Source organism: Castor canadensis, chromosome 8, assembly GCF_047511655.1.
Source record: "Castor canadensis chromosome 8, mCasCan1.hap1v2, whole genome shotgun sequence".
In the NCBI taxonomy this organism is placed as follows: Eukaryota; Metazoa; Chordata; class Mammalia; order Rodentia; family Castoridae; genus Castor; species Castor canadensis.
In genome coordinates this window covers 114,883,467-114,901,012 of record NC_133393.1, presented here as the reverse complement: position 1 = coordinate 114,901,012, position 17,546 = coordinate 114,883,467, and the positions used below count along the sequence as shown (strand labels likewise).

General features: G+C 38.0%; 1 protein-coding gene across 11 annotated transcripts in view; it reads left to right on the top strand.

The window, feature by feature from the left end:
- The first annotated feature begins 15,338 nt into the window (after positions 1–15,338).
- Positions 15,339–17,546, top strand: part of Kcnc2 (potassium voltage-gated channel subfamily C member 2) — a 263,474-nt gene continuing 261,266 nt past the window's right edge. For 9 of the 11 annotated variants that reach the window (XM_074083939.1, XM_074083943.1, XM_074083940.1 and 6 more), the window contains exons 1-2: positions 15,339–15,611; positions 16,808–17,513. In XM_074083939.1, the coding sequence (XP_073940040.1) occupies positions 16,827–17,513 (687 nt within the window). In that variant the 5' untranslated portion in view covers positions 15,339–15,611; positions 16,808–16,826. Of the gene's footprint in view, positions 15,612–15,981; positions 16,214–16,390; positions 16,545–16,807; positions 17,514–17,546 lie in introns of those variants that run through there. The other 2 variants (XM_074083936.1, XM_074083937.1) reach the window with 2 other exon arrangements.

Sequence of the window (17,546 nt, the reverse complement as noted above, 5' to 3'; positions counted from 1 at the left end):
TAGTCAGGCAACACTAAAAACAATGCTTAAAAATGCCTATAAAACATACCTCTATTGATCAGTTGTTAAAACCTTAATTCTTTAGAAGGAGTAAGATGTTAGAATGATTCCTCTCCCCATTTCCCCTGAACATTATATAAAATCCTTTTGCCAGTGCAATAAACAAAAAGGTAAATAAAATGTATAAAAGTTGTAGAAAAACCAACAAAACTTGTCATTCAAAAATTGATATACAAAGCCAGTACAACCACTATGGAAAACAATATAAAGGCTCCTTAAAAAACTAAAAACAGATCTGCCATACAATCCAGCAATACCATTCCTAGGGATATACCTGAAAGAATGTCAGTCAGGTTACTACAAAGGCACTTGCACACCTTGTTTATTGCAGCACTATTCACAATAGCTAAGCTGTGGAAATAACCAAGATGCCCCACTACTGATGAATGGATTAAGAAAATGTGGTATTCATATACAATGAAGTTTTACTCAGCCACAAAGAAGAATGAAAATTTATCATTTGAAGGTAAATGGATGGAACTGGAGAACATCTTAAGTGAAGTTATCCAGGTTCAGAAGGCCATAACTGCCTGTTCCTCCTCATATGCAGATTTTAGACCTAAAACAAATGCAGCAATATTATGGAACATGGGTCACATTAAGGGGAGGCCACACATGGGAAGGATAGGGCAAGGGATGGAAACCAAAAAACTTGAATGTGGTTGATGTTCTCACTATACAGGAATGAATAAAGAAACCTTAAACTAGCTGGGGCCACCATGGGAAGGGGACTAGGAAGAGTGAAGACAGAGATGAACCATTTGGGGTTGTAATACATATGGAAACAACACAAGGAATCTCCCTGTGTCCCTATCTTTATCTTAAACTAGCAAAAATGCCATGTTTCTCTGTTTTGCCTTTTTCTTCTACAAAATCGGAGAACTGGATGGCAGAACAGGTTCTGCCCAGGGAGTGGGGGGGTTGGCACTGATGGGAGTAGGGAGGTCAAGAGGGAAAGGGTAGGAGGACAAATGTGGTGCAAATAATGTATACACAAGTATGTAAATGAAAAATGTTATCTATTGAAACTGTTCCAGGAATTAGGGGGGGTGGGAATGAAAGAGAGCAGTGGGGGGGTGAATTCAAGTATCATATATTTGATATATTGTAAGAACTTTTGTAAATGTCATAATGTACCCCCACCCAGCACAACAACAATAATAAAAATTGATATGCAAATTATTATCATTAAAGAAATGAATTACAGTTACACTCAGCAGTGTAGATAGTGTTACAAATGTAAATATAGGAAAAGGAGTTTGAAAGGGTGCATATTGAAATCTTCTTTGTGTGGGAAGTTAAAAACATAAGAGATTTATTTCATGTTGGAAGTCAGGTAATGATTGGCACAGCACAAGAGGAGTGTTTTGGGGGATGTAGCAATTTCTTTCTTTTAACTGTACATGGGTTTTACAAACATAAAAAGATTTTTAGGAAAAAGATCAAAGTGGGTATGCTGGGAATAGTGGTGAAGTCCTGTCATCCTAGCTATTTAGTAGATGGAGTTTGGGAGGATCACCATTTGAGGACAGCCCAGGCCAAAAAAAAAAGCCCATGTCAACAAATCAACTGAACATGGTAGATTCGTGCATGTAATCCCAGCTACACAGGGGGCATAGGTTGGGAGTACCATCCAAAGACTGCTGTACTATTTGGGGAAATGGATATGTTTAGCCTGACTTACACACTATCCAATTACACAGGTATTGAAACATCACATGATAACCTGTTAATATGTACAGTTTTCGCGTATCAAGGGGGGAGGATGCAGGGAAATGGTGAAGGAGGATGAATATGGTGCAAATACTGCGTACACATGTGTGTAAGTAGAAAAGTGGTATCTATTGAAATGATTCCAGGAATGAGGGAAGGGAAAGATGAAGGAGAAGGGCGGAGGGAGTGAATTCAAGTACGATAAATATGATGTGTTGTAAGGACTTTTGTAAATGCCACAATGTATCCCCAGCCAGCACAGCAATAATAAAAAGTAAAAAAAAAAAAATTAAAAATAGTTGTTAGGGATCCATACCATATTACCATTCATCAAAATCACAAATATATTTTGACTTATTTATGTATAATGTAAATTTGTACTTTTTATTACAGGTCAGATAGCTAAAAACATTAGAACATGTTAAGTTCTGTATATTCTCCATGTTTTATAGTATTTTTTGCTTTGTTTTCAATTCTACATGCATTTAATGCAGTGTATATTACTACTATTATAAAGTCAATACTCATTTGTATTTGGCTTGTTATTTTCCCTTCTCATTGCTCTTCATTTATTTCCCTTTTTCCATCTGGGATTAATTTATATTTGCTTAGGGATGACCTTTTTAACTTATTGTAGGTTGATTTGCTGTTGGCAAATTCTCTCAGGGATGTGTGTGTATGTGAAATGTATTTGTTCCATCTTCATTTTTGAGGGACATTTTTATTGTCTATATAATTCTAGATTGGCATTTATTTCCTTCTAATACTTTAAAGATATTATTTTATTCTGTAGCATCCTCTGTTTTTGCTTATAACTCAGCTGTTGGTCTTATTATGACTTATTTGAAAGGAATGTGTCTTTTTTGGGTACATGTAAAATGTATCTGATTCTTCTTTTAGCAGTTTTACTCTGACATGCCTAGGGGTGATTATCATTTTAGTAATCCTGCTTTGATTACAGAGTATTTCTTGATTTGCCACTTAATATCAGTCTAGTTTTGGAATCTTGTCACTGTTATCTGTGTAATATTCCTTCTGTCCAGTCATGTGAGACCTTTCACAGTATCCCATATATCTCCTTTTGTTTTCTTGATTTCATTCCTTTTTCTTGTATGTGTTTCAGACTCAACATTTTCTGATTGACTGATATTCACTTTATTAAGAATTTCACCTTTGTCAAATGTCCTGATAATCTCTTGTAATAATTTCTTAGTTTAGTAGTTACAGTTTTTCATAGAAAATTTCATGTTATAACAACAAATATAAATAATCCATTCAGACTAGATTTGTCTGTGGATGCTGAGGCAAATGAAAGTTTGGAAAAAGAAATTTCATGTGTTCTTAACAAGTTATACCACAGATTAATTACTAACCTTGACAATGGTCAAAGTATAACTGTACATAGAGATTTTGTCATCATTTGATTACAAAATGGACACCTTAACATCATTAGTTACAGTACATATGTATATTGTATGTCCTTAGATATAATGCAATAAAAATTATGTGATGTCATCCGTGTAGCAGATGTTAAAATTGAATCTAAAGAGTGGAAACAATCAGGAAAGTCCAGAATATGGGACCACTGCCAGATAAAAGATCTAGCTTCTTTTAAAACATGAAGGGAGAGTAAGAAGTTCCATAGGAAAAGATATTAAAGAGATGTAATGAACACATGCAAATGTGCAAATATTAATTAGCTCTAAAAGAAATATGTGAAAATTTCAGAAATCAAGACACATCATTGAATTATTACTACTTTTCTTAGGTGTTATGGATATATAGGAGAACGTATTTATTCATAAGATACACATAGTGAAATATTCAGAGATGAAGTGTGAAGTCATCTGCAACATTTTTCAACTGAGTTAGCAGTATACATAGACATATATACATGTGTGTATATATGTCAATGTGTATATCTACATATAAACGTAATTGTACATATAAATTAAATATTTTTAAAATGTATGAACATATAGTGATTTAAGTTCACCAACAATCAAATCAGTACAACATAATAAAACACTAATATAGCATTTTCTTCCTATCTTAATAGAAAGGCTAAATTATGCTTCTTACACCTTTTTCATACTTCTAACACTAAAGTAGAAAATGTGTAATACATTTTGGACAGTTTTTTCTTAAACTGTTGAAAGAAAAGTCTTTAAAATATAAGGAGATAACTGCTACATATCTGGAAAATGTGAATATCTAGAACACTCTCCATCTATCTAAATATGAAATAAAATTCTTATGTTATTATGTGTTAATCTAAAGTTGCTACTTTTACCTGAAAGTAGAATATCCAAGCCCGTGGAGTCCTATCTCTTTCACGGTAGGGTAGCATAAGTGTAGTGGATATGTTATGGTATCATTCTGCAAATTATATATCCAGTTGACCTTTATGGCCAAAGTTCCTTCATTCAGTTTCCACTGGAAGTATTTTTGTTACAACAAAGTAATTTTATCTCCACAGAAAGAAACTGAAGACTTCTATTTTGCTACCCTGAGAGCAGGGCTTCTGGGTTCTCTTCTTAATGGGCTCTGCAAGTTATCTGCCTTGCCCATGCTTTTTTAGTTCGGTAATGGCACAAAGATATTTTTGTATTGCTTTTTTTTCACTGTGTAATAGATTCTAGTATGCTTCCCATGAGTTAGATTCTGTGGAAACATTTTCCTTACCAAGAAAAAAATGCATCTGAAATTAACTTGCTTTTTCTAACTCTTGGTGGAAGTGATGAAACTTGATGTGTAATGATATTCCCTTGTGAGTTGGACTGCATATTTCTAAGATTGGGACAAGATTACAATTAACTTCTAGTGTCCTTTACTGCCTAGAGGAAGAGTTCATCCAAGATAATCCAAACATTGCTTTCTAATAATTTCTTTAGCATCTTCCATGACATTGTAATACATTTCACTTTCTTATAACCACTGAACATAGAGATTTGTCCTTAAGTCTAATAGAAATTTGCTTTTTCATTTGACATTCTGCTGTTCAGTGAGAAATGGTGAAAGTTTAAGTCCTCATAAAAATGCATAAGCATTTGTTTATGCTGTACATTTTCTCCATCCTTTCTATATTGTTGCTATTGCTCAGGATATGGGAGGAAAACACAATGGGAAGACAGTTCTTGGACGATTGATACAGTTGATGGGAGGAGGTTGAGGATTTCTAAGGCTGATGTCTGTACTCTCTACTACCAACTTTTGCAAGTCTGGATTCTGACTTATTTTTTTCTCTTTATAATGATACATTCGCCAAACCTAGAGGTTAATGAGACGAGAAAAGAAGCACATGATAAGATTGTAAATAACTTTGCTTCTCATAAGACAGCCAAAATTCAAGAAAGGAAAGAATATGTCAGAAAAATTCAGTCATACGTATTTATAGTTTCTCACCACCTACAAAAGAGAGTTCTCATTTTCCTTTTGACTTCTCCCCTTCACCCTCTCTATCTCATTAAAAAAAGTGATGTCCCTCCCTGGATTGTGAGTGACTGATGCGGAAGCTGGTTCTGTCAGGACAGTCACCACATGACATTAAATCTGAGTAGATGTGAGTGACATAAATAGGGCAATCCAGAAAAAGATCCCTGAGACTAAGAACCCAGGCAGAGGAAATGGTAAGTGAAATGGTCCTAAGGCAGGAGCTAGTTTAGAACATTGGAAAATAGAAATGAAGCCACTGGGACTGGCATGTACACAGGTTTGTAATATCACAGGAATCCTCACAGTTTCTATTATGGACTTTGGATCTGTTCCTTTCAAGACGTTGAGCTTCTATTTAAAGTGTCCAACCAACTTGAAATACCATACTATACACAGTATGTGGAGACATCCCACAGAAAAACCTGAGATGATATAAATGGCAGGTACTTAGCTAGCCCTTACTGATCCTGCCAATAGCCATTACAGCCACCCCATCTGAGGGCACAGATATGGAGCAAAGATGAGCCATTTTCCTGACCCACAGAACTGTAAAAGATAATAACAACATAACTCTTGTTTTAAGCCACAGGGCTTTGGTGTAATGTTAATCAGAATAGGATTTGGATCTGGAATTGTAATGCTGCTGTATTATAAACTGAAAACATTTGCCATTAGCTTTGGGAACTAATGGTAGTTCAAAGCCTCAGTTCTGCAGAACATCTCAAGGGCTGTAAGACATTGTTTGTAGAAGCTGGAAAGACCTTGAAGAAATGTTGGGGAGAGCTTAAGGGAGTGTGAAGAAAATGCTATTGGAGACTGATAAAAAGGGGATACTTTTTGTGTAGTGCCAAAAGGTTTGGCAACATTACTTCTTACAGTAATGTGGGAAAAAGAAAGTGAACCTAATAACCTCATGGATCTGGTAGGGGAGATTTTCAGGCAAAATGTAGAAAATGATAACTGGCTTCTTCTTGGTACTTGTGATAAATTATAAGATGAAAAGACATACCAAGGAAAAAACTGCTATGATTTTTAACAGAATTTTGAAAAATTATATGAACCAGAACTTGCTGGATTTCAAAATAAAGCTGTTTCTTTTCTCAATCTCTTCCAGCAAAAGAATAATCAGAGTGAGAAGTTAAATCTAATTAGCACTGAAAGAACCTTCATTAAAATCACAGAAAGATAGAAGTTGGTGTGACAGACACTTTCAGTTAGATAAAAGCCATCTGAAGAATTTAAAGGAATCCCTCATAGACCTGCCTTGTTCAAACAGCAGAATTCCTAAGACTTTTAAGGGGTTTGTAATGCAGCAGCATTGTAGGGGTCCTAAGTAGAGATTGGCTTAAAAAGCTTAATGAATATGTCTTTTGTTTAATAGAGTAGATTATGATTTGATGCACAAAGATTTTAAGGGAATTCTGTCAGCTTGGACTGATAGTACAAAATGAAAAGAGGCTTTTGGATGGAGCCTACTGAAGGTCTGAAGTTGGCTGAGAAGATTTTTTGTGTGTAGGAAGGTTTTCTTTTTCTTCATGGAAATGACTAATATTAGAAAGGGCTTTAATTGAAAAATGGTGTTGCTAAGTTAATTTAAAAATTAAAAGGACATTTTTTCAATAGCTTTAGCCATAAAAGAAATGAAAACCAAAACTACATTAAGAAACAAACAAGAAAACAAACAACAAATGCTGGCAAGAATGTGAGGGGAACTCTCACATACTGTTGGTGGGAATGTAAACTAGTGCAACTGAGGCAGATTAGAAATAGGGAAAGTTTGGGACCAAGATCCCTCCCTGACTCGCTTAAGAACTTCATTTTAATTACAATGACTTAGAAAGAATGGGAACTTCTTCCTTCCTGACTGGGCCACTTGATAAATAACATAGGTATATATAGCAGTGTGTGTCCCCCATCCCCTCAGACGTCAGTGGAGCCAGGAGCCAGGTAATGACATGCCTCTGAGTTTAAGCTCACGGACCACCCTTACCTGGCCTGGGAACCACCCATACCCCTCCCCATTCATTAATTACTGGATGGGAATCACCTGGTTCTTCCCTTCCCACAGGTTAGCTTAGGTTTTAAAAGCTAAGAGAAGTATGCTCTCTCAGTCTCCAGATTCCACCTGGCCCCACCGTGCTCCCCTCTGTATTTTCCTTCCCTAAGTTTTAATAAACTCCACTTATACCCACGTATCCTGCTATGGATTCTTCCTGATGGGATACAAAGAATTTGGAAGTCTTTTGATCACAGCGTCCACTGCCAGCTGCCAACACAACCACCATAGAAATCAGTAAAGAAGTTCCTCAAAAAACTAAAAATAAACCTACCCTATGATCCCACCATATCACTCTTGAGCATATATACAAAGGAATGTAAGTCAATGTACAAGAGCAATACTTTCATACCCATGTTTATTGAAATTCTCTTTATAGTAGCCAAACTTTGGAAACAGCCAAGATGTGCCAAATCAATGAATGGATACAGAAAATAAACCATGGTAGTACTCGGTCATAAAGAAAAATGCAATTATGTCATTTGCAGAAAAATGGATGAAAGTGGAGATCATCATGCTGAGCAACAAAAGCCAAGCTCTAAAGGCCAAATATTGCATGTTCTCACTAATTTGTAGAATGTAGACCTAAAATGATGATGACGACAATGATGATGATATGATAGGACAAGAATGTATGTGGTGACTGAGTGGTGAAGAACATGGAAGTATGCTACATTTCTACATATGGCGATAGGATAATAAAACCCATAAAACTCTGAAAGAGGAGGGAGGAGGGAGGTAGAAATGGGAATATAATGGAGCAGATGAACTTGCTTGAGGTATAGTGTATACATACATGGAATTATCACAGTGAGATTCTCTTTCATTATTAATGTATGCTAATTAAAAAATAAAATCAGAAAATAAAAATGAGTAGGATGTTAATACATAAATATCTAAATATCCATTAAAATGTTTTAGTTTTGCAACTTTATTATATATTGGGTTTGTTAATTATTCAAAGAAATACCACATTTAGAATTCTGAAGAAGATGTGGCAGAGCTGAAACAGAAGGACTTCATTGTGAACAAAGACTGAAACATCAGGAAACCCAATACAATAAGAATCTAATATGTAAAATTCTCAGTTAAAAACTCAAACTCATAAACAACAATTTCTTACACATTGCCTGTAACACTCACAAAATACGACGAAATATTATTGGAAAGGACAAACTTTGCAGGAAAAAACATCTTAATTTAAGCTTTGTTTCCTCCAATTACTAGAGTTTTGAATTAAAGCAATTTAAGTAACCTTTTTATATCTACATGCCCTCATTTATAAAATAGAATGTCCATCATAGTCCATCTACTATCACATTGTGGTGACAATTAAATGAAAGAACATATGTAAATCATTCAGGACAGAACCTGGCAAATGGTAGGTACACAATAATGACAACTATGGCCACTGCTTGCAACAGAAATGCCATTACAGTTATTTTATTACCATTATCACCATCTGTAAACCAGACAATGGGTATATAATTGTGGCCAAAATACACATAAATCCAAAGTTACAGTCTAGTGGTAGAGGCAAATAATTGCAATTCTGACTTCTAATGGGCTTGAGGAAGTAAAAGATTCTATGTGCATATGCACATTGCTGAGTACACAGAGTGCAACTTATTTCAGAGCATTGGGGAAGGCTTCAAGGGAGTAATGATGTTTAAAGTGTGATGTGAAGGTTGACTAAGAGGTGAACCCATTCCCTGAAAACCTTTCACAAGAGGCCTAATCCAAACTATAGGGGCTCTACCTTCCTCATGACTCAATTACCCAGGAATACCCTACCTCTTAATATTATTATATTAGAAATTAAATTTCAACCTATGAATTTAAGGGGTCGTATTCAGATTATAGTACTAAATGAAGATGCTCTTAAATCAATTTAACTAAATGTCTGAATTTATTATGGCAATAAAAAGATTCAGGACATTCAGAGAATAGTGGATATTTTAAGGTTGTGTATCTAAATATGGTATTAAACTTGATGTGTTTTTTTCTGGTGGATATTTGAAAATGTTTCGCATCTCTTGGAAACAATTCTGTGTATATTTGTGTGTGCAGATTAACATTTCCTTTGAGGAGCTATTTTGTCATGATAATCCATATTGGAGTTTTATATTATTTTTCATTTCTGTTCCCCAAATTGCATAATAGTTATGCTATTCCAGAGTCCAATTTAAAAAATAAATAAGTAAAAATAAAATTGAAAAGCAATAACATTTGACTCAGCCTGGTTCCTCTTTAGAATACTTCTGTGCCCTGATGTTATTTTTACTTCCCTCAATTCCATTTGAAAGCTGCCTAGAGTAGCTTTTCAGAAGCCTGTTTTTCCACTTGTCTAGATGTCTTTCTAAATATTGAAACTAAACTGGTGTGCTTAGACAAGCTTCAGTCTTATTTCAAGTCTCTTCTAGCTCCTCTTTCCTAGAGATCTTAGTTTTATTTCCTGAGGAAACCAACCTGGTTACTCTCGACCATTTTCAAAGCAGTATTTGTGACTCATGGTTTCTATTCTTCTCTTTTTGTACTCAACAGATTCAAAACAGGTTTCTTTTTCAAAATCTGCTTTACTTGCCTGTTTTGATTACTGCTTTTATCATCTTCTGTTTATTAAACACAGAAAGAAGTTAGAACTCTGAGTTATTTTGATAATGGGATTTTCAATTCACTAAACAATTGGTATACATCAAATCTGGTATTTATTTTTTTTTGCCGTATCTATTATCTTGGAGTTTTTGTTCAAATCATGGTTCTACATATATTTAAAGGATTGCTCCACATTTGCTCTCTGACAAGGACACAGGCATCAGCATAAATACCTGTGAGCTTGAATGATATTAGCTGTGTCAACTTGAGCAAGTTATTTAAGATTTCATTCTCAGCCTCCTCATTGTGCATCAGGTGAGTTAAATCTAAAGCATTTGACATCTTATTTGTCACTTAGGTTAGTTTTGACTTCTGTGATTACTGATGATATTTTTTCCTTTGTTACACTGATAATCATTTACCAAATAGGACAAAAAGACTATTTAAATAATTATTGGTATATTTACTATAATGAATAATAAAATTATATATAAATATACAAACATATATGTACTCATAATACATACATATAGATGTATGTATGGATGGATAGATAGATAGACAGACAGACAGATGTATAGTGCCTGGCATCATAATTTGAATTTAGGAAAAGTTAGCCTTTTTCTGTCACCTCTCCTCCTAATATAATATGTGGATGGAATGTTCATATAATGTCTTGCCATATTTTTATAAACATTTGCTTCAATCCAACTTCTTGTAGACAATGTTTCATAAAATGCAGAATGATTTTTGAAAACACTGTTTTACAATTCTTTTTTGCACAAAACTAACTGAATCAGAATCTCATGTTACAGGCTTTTGCATTTAAAAAAGCTTCTCTAGAGAGCCTGATAGACTTTAAAGCACAGAAGTCTCCTATGGAGGGAAGCTTATGAAGAAAATGTAAAGAAAGATGATCTACAAGACTTTAAAATGTAGCAAAGTAAGCAAAACACATAGGAAACAGAAGTAGAAGGCAGGAAAATACTGAAAAATGTAGATTATAAAATTAGTCAAGTGTCTTATCTAACACCTATGACCTATTGATAAATAAGAACATTAAAACAGTAGAGTATACTTTATTGTCAATAGTTTAACCCTTACTGGTAGAGAAACCACTCTAGAAAAAAATTACTTAAAATAATACCCTTTTCACCTTAACATGACTTCAAATAGTGTGGTATTAATAATGGGTTACTCCATTCTCTAAAGGCTATCTGTCTATCTCTCTCTCTATCTATCTATCTATCTATTTTATATTTAAATGAATGGTTAGTACAGAAGATTAAGATCCAGAATTTTTCACCAAAAGAAAGGTCCTGTCAATATTTACATTTTTTAGAACTTATCATCATCACCTAATAGACATGGGTTTCTTCCTTCAATCTAAATGCCTTACCTGAGCAATTTGCACATTAATTTTTCAAGTAATTAATATAGTAATTTCAAATTAGACAAATATCTGTTATTCATGTAGAGCCCCTTGCTCTTGATAACCAATGTAATGTGTATTACCAAATTGCCAACTTATAAAATGAGTACTTCATGAATTCATTACATTTAAGTCTATATCATCATAACCTAACCATCACAAGTAATTAGTTTGGGTAGGGAAAAAGTACAATGCATAAATGCAAAGGTGTGTGTGTGTCCTCCCAAAGTAATATGCTTAAATTTAATACTGAGTATGGTGGTATTGGGAGGTGAGGTCTTTAAGGAGGTGTTTAACTCATAAAGGCAGAATAATGCTCTTATAAAAAGGACTTATGGTTGTGGGATCTCTCTCTCTCTCTCTCTCTTTCCTGCCATGTGAGGAAGCAGTAAGAAGGCCTATATCAGATTCCAGCACCTTATCTTGACTTCAAGTCTTCAGAACTGTGAGAAAATAAAGTTCTGTACTTTATGAATTACTTAGTTTCAGATATTCTATTAAGCAGCATAAAATTGACCTAATAAAGTAAGCAATTAAAAGATAGTTAAGTGTATATTTTAAGTGAAAATTATATGAGGATGAAGATTTATTATTACAAGGATTCTGGAGTTTCACTTTTATTACACTTATATGGAATAGCCATTAATTGAGCTAGTTTTGAGCTCTGTACAGGGGCATATGTAAAAGATACAAAATTGTATTTTCAATTTACTAAGGAGGAATTTTGCTTATGAATATTACTTTATAAGGATGAATAGTACTTTTTAAATTCTCAAACTTTAAATGAGTTAATATGTTCAAACATTAAACTTTCACAAGTATGTCATTCTGAGTCACAGTTTGTCTTCATGAGATCAATCATTTCTGATGGGGATAGTGTTCAGTTTCCCTAGACTTCTGTGACGTGGAGTCCAGAATATCAAAGAAGCAACATTTTAGCTGCTTCCCTGCAAGGGGTGCTGTCCATATAGTCTTTTAAATCTTTGCTCCACACAGATCACAAAAGAAATCACAACTGTTTTTCCCTCGTCAGTTTTCCATCACCATCTTTTAATGTTTTGCTTTCTTTTCACTTTTATCTGTATTTTACAGTGGGATCAGTGGAGTTAGTTGGCTGGAGGGGTGTTCTGTTATCTCCCATCTTACATAATGAAGCCTAGATGTTTGTCTTAGAATTTTATCCTATTATATGAACCAGAAAGGAGACAGTATTTCATTCATTGCTTTGTGTTATCAGTTCTTCCTTGATTGCATGTCCATTCTTTTATCTTCTCAATTCTTATTTTCAAACTTATCTATTTTGTTCTTTAATTTCATATCTGATATTTTATGAATCACAAAAAAAGTCTAGGTTCTTCTAAAGGAAGATCCTCCTGTCAATGTGATTAATTTCACATTATATAACTTCAGGTCCAACTGACACAGTAGGTTTCTGTTTTTCATTTCTCTTCCCAATGAGTCCTTTTTTTAAATGATCCTTCATAATACAAATTAGTATTATGAAATTAATGGTTTTCATTAGTAATTCCTGTCATCTGCATGAGATTTCTATAGTTTTGTTACTCAATGAGAACGTTTCCTTCATTTAAATTAAAAGATGCAACTTATGTATTTTGCATATAGTATATCAGTAAATGTTAATTATTAGTATAAATACCGAGGTTACAATTATTATTATTTACTTTAAAGAAAACCACTTGTTCTCTTTTCCTATTGAATTTATGACATTAAACAATACAAGGAACTAACTATGCATAGAAGACTGGATATTAGAATTTGTGTACCATTTATTTTCTCATCTCTGTGACTGAAATAGCCAGGAGAGAACAATTTAAAGGAATAATTTATTTATTTGGCTGGTGGTTTCAGAGGATTTTTTTCATCAGTATAGGGAAGGCATGGCAAAGCAGAGAAGTTTAAGTCATGGCATCTAAGAAGAGGTGAGGGGTACAGGGGAGCCAGGGCGAGCTATAGATCAAAGGACATGCCACTGGTGACATACTTGCTCCAACTAGCCCTTAGAAACTACCTTTCACCACCTCCCAATTTTGTTTTCATATTATGAGTTCATTAAGGGATTAGCCCATTCATTAGGTCACAGCCCTCATGATCTAATTGCCTCTGGAAATGCCATCACAGACACACTCAGAGGTGTGCTTTACTAATCTCCCGAGAGTTTACCAATTCAATTAAGTCTACAATAAAAATTAACCATCACAACTTGGATAATTCTTTGTAATTTTTCTAGCAATTGAAATTTACCAGTCTACCAATTGGAATTTAGGAATTCCTCAGTTATGGATAATTGGAAAAATTAAAATCATTTCCTCTTACTCAAACCCTATGCTCTTATATACCGTTACGCATTTATTGTCACATTGTCTTTAGTTTTCTTATAAGTATATACAAACCATGTTTTCTAAACATCAATGACCTTCCAAAGATCTTTTGGTTCTTCACTTTAATTATTTAACATGCCAAAACCATGTCTTATTTGGTGAATTGCTTACACTTCATCACCTATCTTAGAGTCCTCCTCTATGTTCATAAAACTTTCTTATTAATAATAATAACCCTTGCTCTTCAAAATAATAGTGTCAATATCAATACCTATTTATCAAAGAAACGTCCTTCCACAACCACCAAATCCTAATGTTTCTCCTACTTGTTAGGACATCGGTCCTAACAAACTGTGTTCATAGAATTTTGGAATAGGGCCTTCCTCTTCCTTCTCTTTCTTCTTTTTCTCTCTTTGCCTTCTTTTTCTATTTCTTTCTTTCTTTTTAAAATTTTTCTTTCTTGGCATATGTACACATCTATGCATATACACAGAATGTATACACAGACAGACATACACACATTCTATTTGGTGGTGAGGTCTACTATGGGCTGAATAATGTCCCTCCTCCCCCCCCAAAAAAGATATGCTGGAATCCTAACTTCTAGCACCCAGAATGGGCTGTTACTTGGAGATAAATTCTGTATAAAAGCGACCAAGTTAAAACGAGGCCATTAGCATGGGCTGCAACTGAATACGCCTGATGTCCTTACAGAAAGGGGAATTTTGGATACAGAAACAACATGCATAGAGAGAAAATGATCTGAAGAGGTACAGGGAGAATATGGCCATCCACAAGCCAACGAGGGAGGCCTAGACTAGATTCTTTCCTCAGCCTTCAGAGGGAACCAACCCTGTCATTGAAACTCAAGCTTCCAGAACTACAAGGCAATACATTTCTGTTTAAGCTGGTCAGTTTATGTCAGCATTAGCAAACTAAAATAAGGCCTAATATAAATTTGACAAAGGGAGAAATTCACTTACTGGAGAATTACTTTGGTATTTGGGTGTGTCTTTAGCTTCTGTCAAAAGAACTTGAGGTTTTACTTTCTAGAGTGTTAATTTCCTGGAATAAACTTTTAAAACTTGTTTTTGCTTTATAAAACCATGATGTGGTAGTTGGAGAACTACATTTGACTGAAAAGAGCAATCCAGAACCATGTATAAGACACAAGAAACAAGATTCACTGTCACCTGTAAGTACACCTCTTTTTCCTGTCAGCTGTCATTTAAAAAAAAATGCAATTGGCTTTAGATTCTTTCTGTCACTTGTTGGAAAGGGTGGAGCACTGAGGAGAGAAAGGGTGTGGAGAGCTGTGTGTAAATAAGGCAGCCAGAAGCTCCAGAGAGGGTAAGGACAGAGCTTTACGGAAAAAAAAAAAAAAAGGTATGAACCTGGTTGGCATAAGACAGCTTCCTCCCACCCACCCTTCTAGAGCTGTGTGCTTCAGGGTGGTGGCGCGAGGCTGATGGCTAGTGGTGCTGAAGGGACAGCTCCAGCAAGGGCTGCTTTCGGGTGGGGGGCGGGGAGAGGACAAAATCTGCAGATCAAAATTCAAGCTGGGTGACTTCACCTTCAAGTGGGTGAGTTCTCCTGATCTCCGGCCAGCCTGTGTTCCACACACGCCAGCTGATCTGCGGGTTCCCAGGAAGGGTCGGGCAGCGCCGGCTGGACCCGCCCCGAGCTCCATGGTTTGCCCAGCCCTGCGCGATGGTGACTCTGGGCGCGGAGGGTGGCGATGGGCGAATCCGCAGATCACACAATGAAGGCGGGGAGCGCGGCTGGCGGCCGGCGGGGGCTGTCTCCGCGACCTCAGCGCCCAGAGAGGCGGCCCAACCACCTGAACCCAGAAAACGCCAACAAGTAGTTTCTCGTCGGAGAAGGGCAGCTCAGCTGGCCACCAAGACTCAGTCCAGTTGCCGGGAGAACCCCATCCACTCGGAAACCAAATCAGAACGACTTTCCTCTTGGTTTCCTTAAGGTATTTGGGGACGAGGGCGGAGTTGGGCGGGGGGGTGGGAAGGTGATTTCCTGGGAAGGGCATGCTGACCCTGCAAGGCAAGCTCCCCGCCTTTCAGCGTTAAGAATGTAGAGATGAAGCCCCGGGGAGAGAAGAGGTGGCTGAGGGGCTGGAAATGGGGACACCGTCAGCCAGACTTCCAGCCACGGACCCAGGGGGTGTGCCTCCAGGGGCTTTCTCCCTGGGCCTCGCCCCTTCTAGGAGGCAACACCCCACTCTCCACCCCCAAAGCATTTGTTTTGTTTTTCTTGGGAAGGGGGATGGGTGGGAGGTATTGCTCACTTCTGTTCTCAAAGATGGATCCTAGTTAGTGTTTTCTTTCTCAAGTAATAATAACATTAACAACAACAGTAACAATAATGCGAAAAGGAAATTGGATGAGGAAATTAGTCAGAGGTCTCCTTGGTGAAAGGCAACCGCGGGGAATTTTTTTTTTCTCTGACTTCTGCATTTAAGTCTTTTTGCATGGTCCGTGACAGAGAGTAGAGGTGAACCAAGAACAGGTCGTGCAAAGGGCATTCCGGGAGTGCTAGCAAGCCGCGCACCGGCCAGGGGCGACCAGGGTATGCCAGCAATAGGGTCTCTCTGCGCTGTCCGGGTTGGGGGGAGACACACTCCACTGCCAAGTTGCCTTAGCGAACTCCTGTCTGAGGGATTTACATCCAGGCTAAGGGAGTTGGAGAGCAAGGGGGTCTAGGAGAGTGGAAGAAAGGCACCGTCCAGGGAAGAAGGAGAGAATGGAGCAAGGGAGGGGGAGAAATAGGACTTGGGAGGAAGAGATAGAGGGTTTGAGGAGGGAGAGAGGACTGAAAACATGTTAGACTTAACAGAGGTAGAGAGGAGGGAGTGTGGAGGGTGAAAAGATGAAGAAGAGACCAGAGCCAAGACTGGAAGGTGTGAGGCGGGGGAAAAGGTTTTGTGGAAGGTCAAGAAAGACTTGAATTGGTATCTTAGTTCAATGGAAGCCTGGGAGAGTGTGATGCAAAAGGAGGGGGCAGGACTGGACGCGGAGCGCGTCCTGAAAGACTCCTTTGCCCCTTGCCTGTCTGCCAGCTCTGCATCTTGGGACTCTTGGGTTGGTGGGGGTGGGGGCTACAGTATGTATCTCTCACAGCAGAGATCTTTCACTTGACTCTGTTTTCGCCTCCCTCCCCCAGTCATGTCTGAGCCACAGAGATGGGCAAGATCGAGAACAACGAGAGGGTGATCCTCAATGTCGGTGGCACCCGGCACGAAACCTACCGCAGCACCCTCAGGACCCTGCCTGGAACGCGCCTGGCCCTTCTCGCTTCCTCTGAGCCCCAGGGTGACTGTCTGACCGCGGCGGGTGACAAGCTGCAGCCGCTGCCCCCTCCACTGTCTCCGCCGCCGCGACCGCCTCCGCTGTCCCCTGGCCCCGGCGGCTGCTTTGAGGGTGGCGCGGGCAATTGCAGCTCCCACGGCGGCAGCGATGAGCACCCCGGGGGCGGTCGCGAGTTCTTCTTCGACCGGCACCCGGGCGTCTTCGCCTATGTGCTCAATTACTACCGCACCGGCAAGCTGCACTGCCCCGCCGACGTGTGCGGGCCGCTCTTCGAGGAGGAGCTGGCCTTCTGGGGCATCGATGAGACCGACGTGGAGCCCTGTTGCTGGATGACCTACCGCCAGCACCGTGACGCAGAGGAGGCACTCGACATCTTTGAGACCCCCGACCTCATCGGTGGTGGTGACCCTGGCGACGACGAGGACCTGGCGGCCAAGAGGCTGGGCATCGAGGATGCAGCCGGTCTGGGGGGGCCCGATGGCAAGTCTGACCGCTGGAGGAGGCTGCAGCCCCGCATGTGGGCCCTCTTTGAGGACCCCTACTCATCCAGAGCCGCCAGGGTAAGGCCTGACCCACCCTTCCCTGCTGTTCCG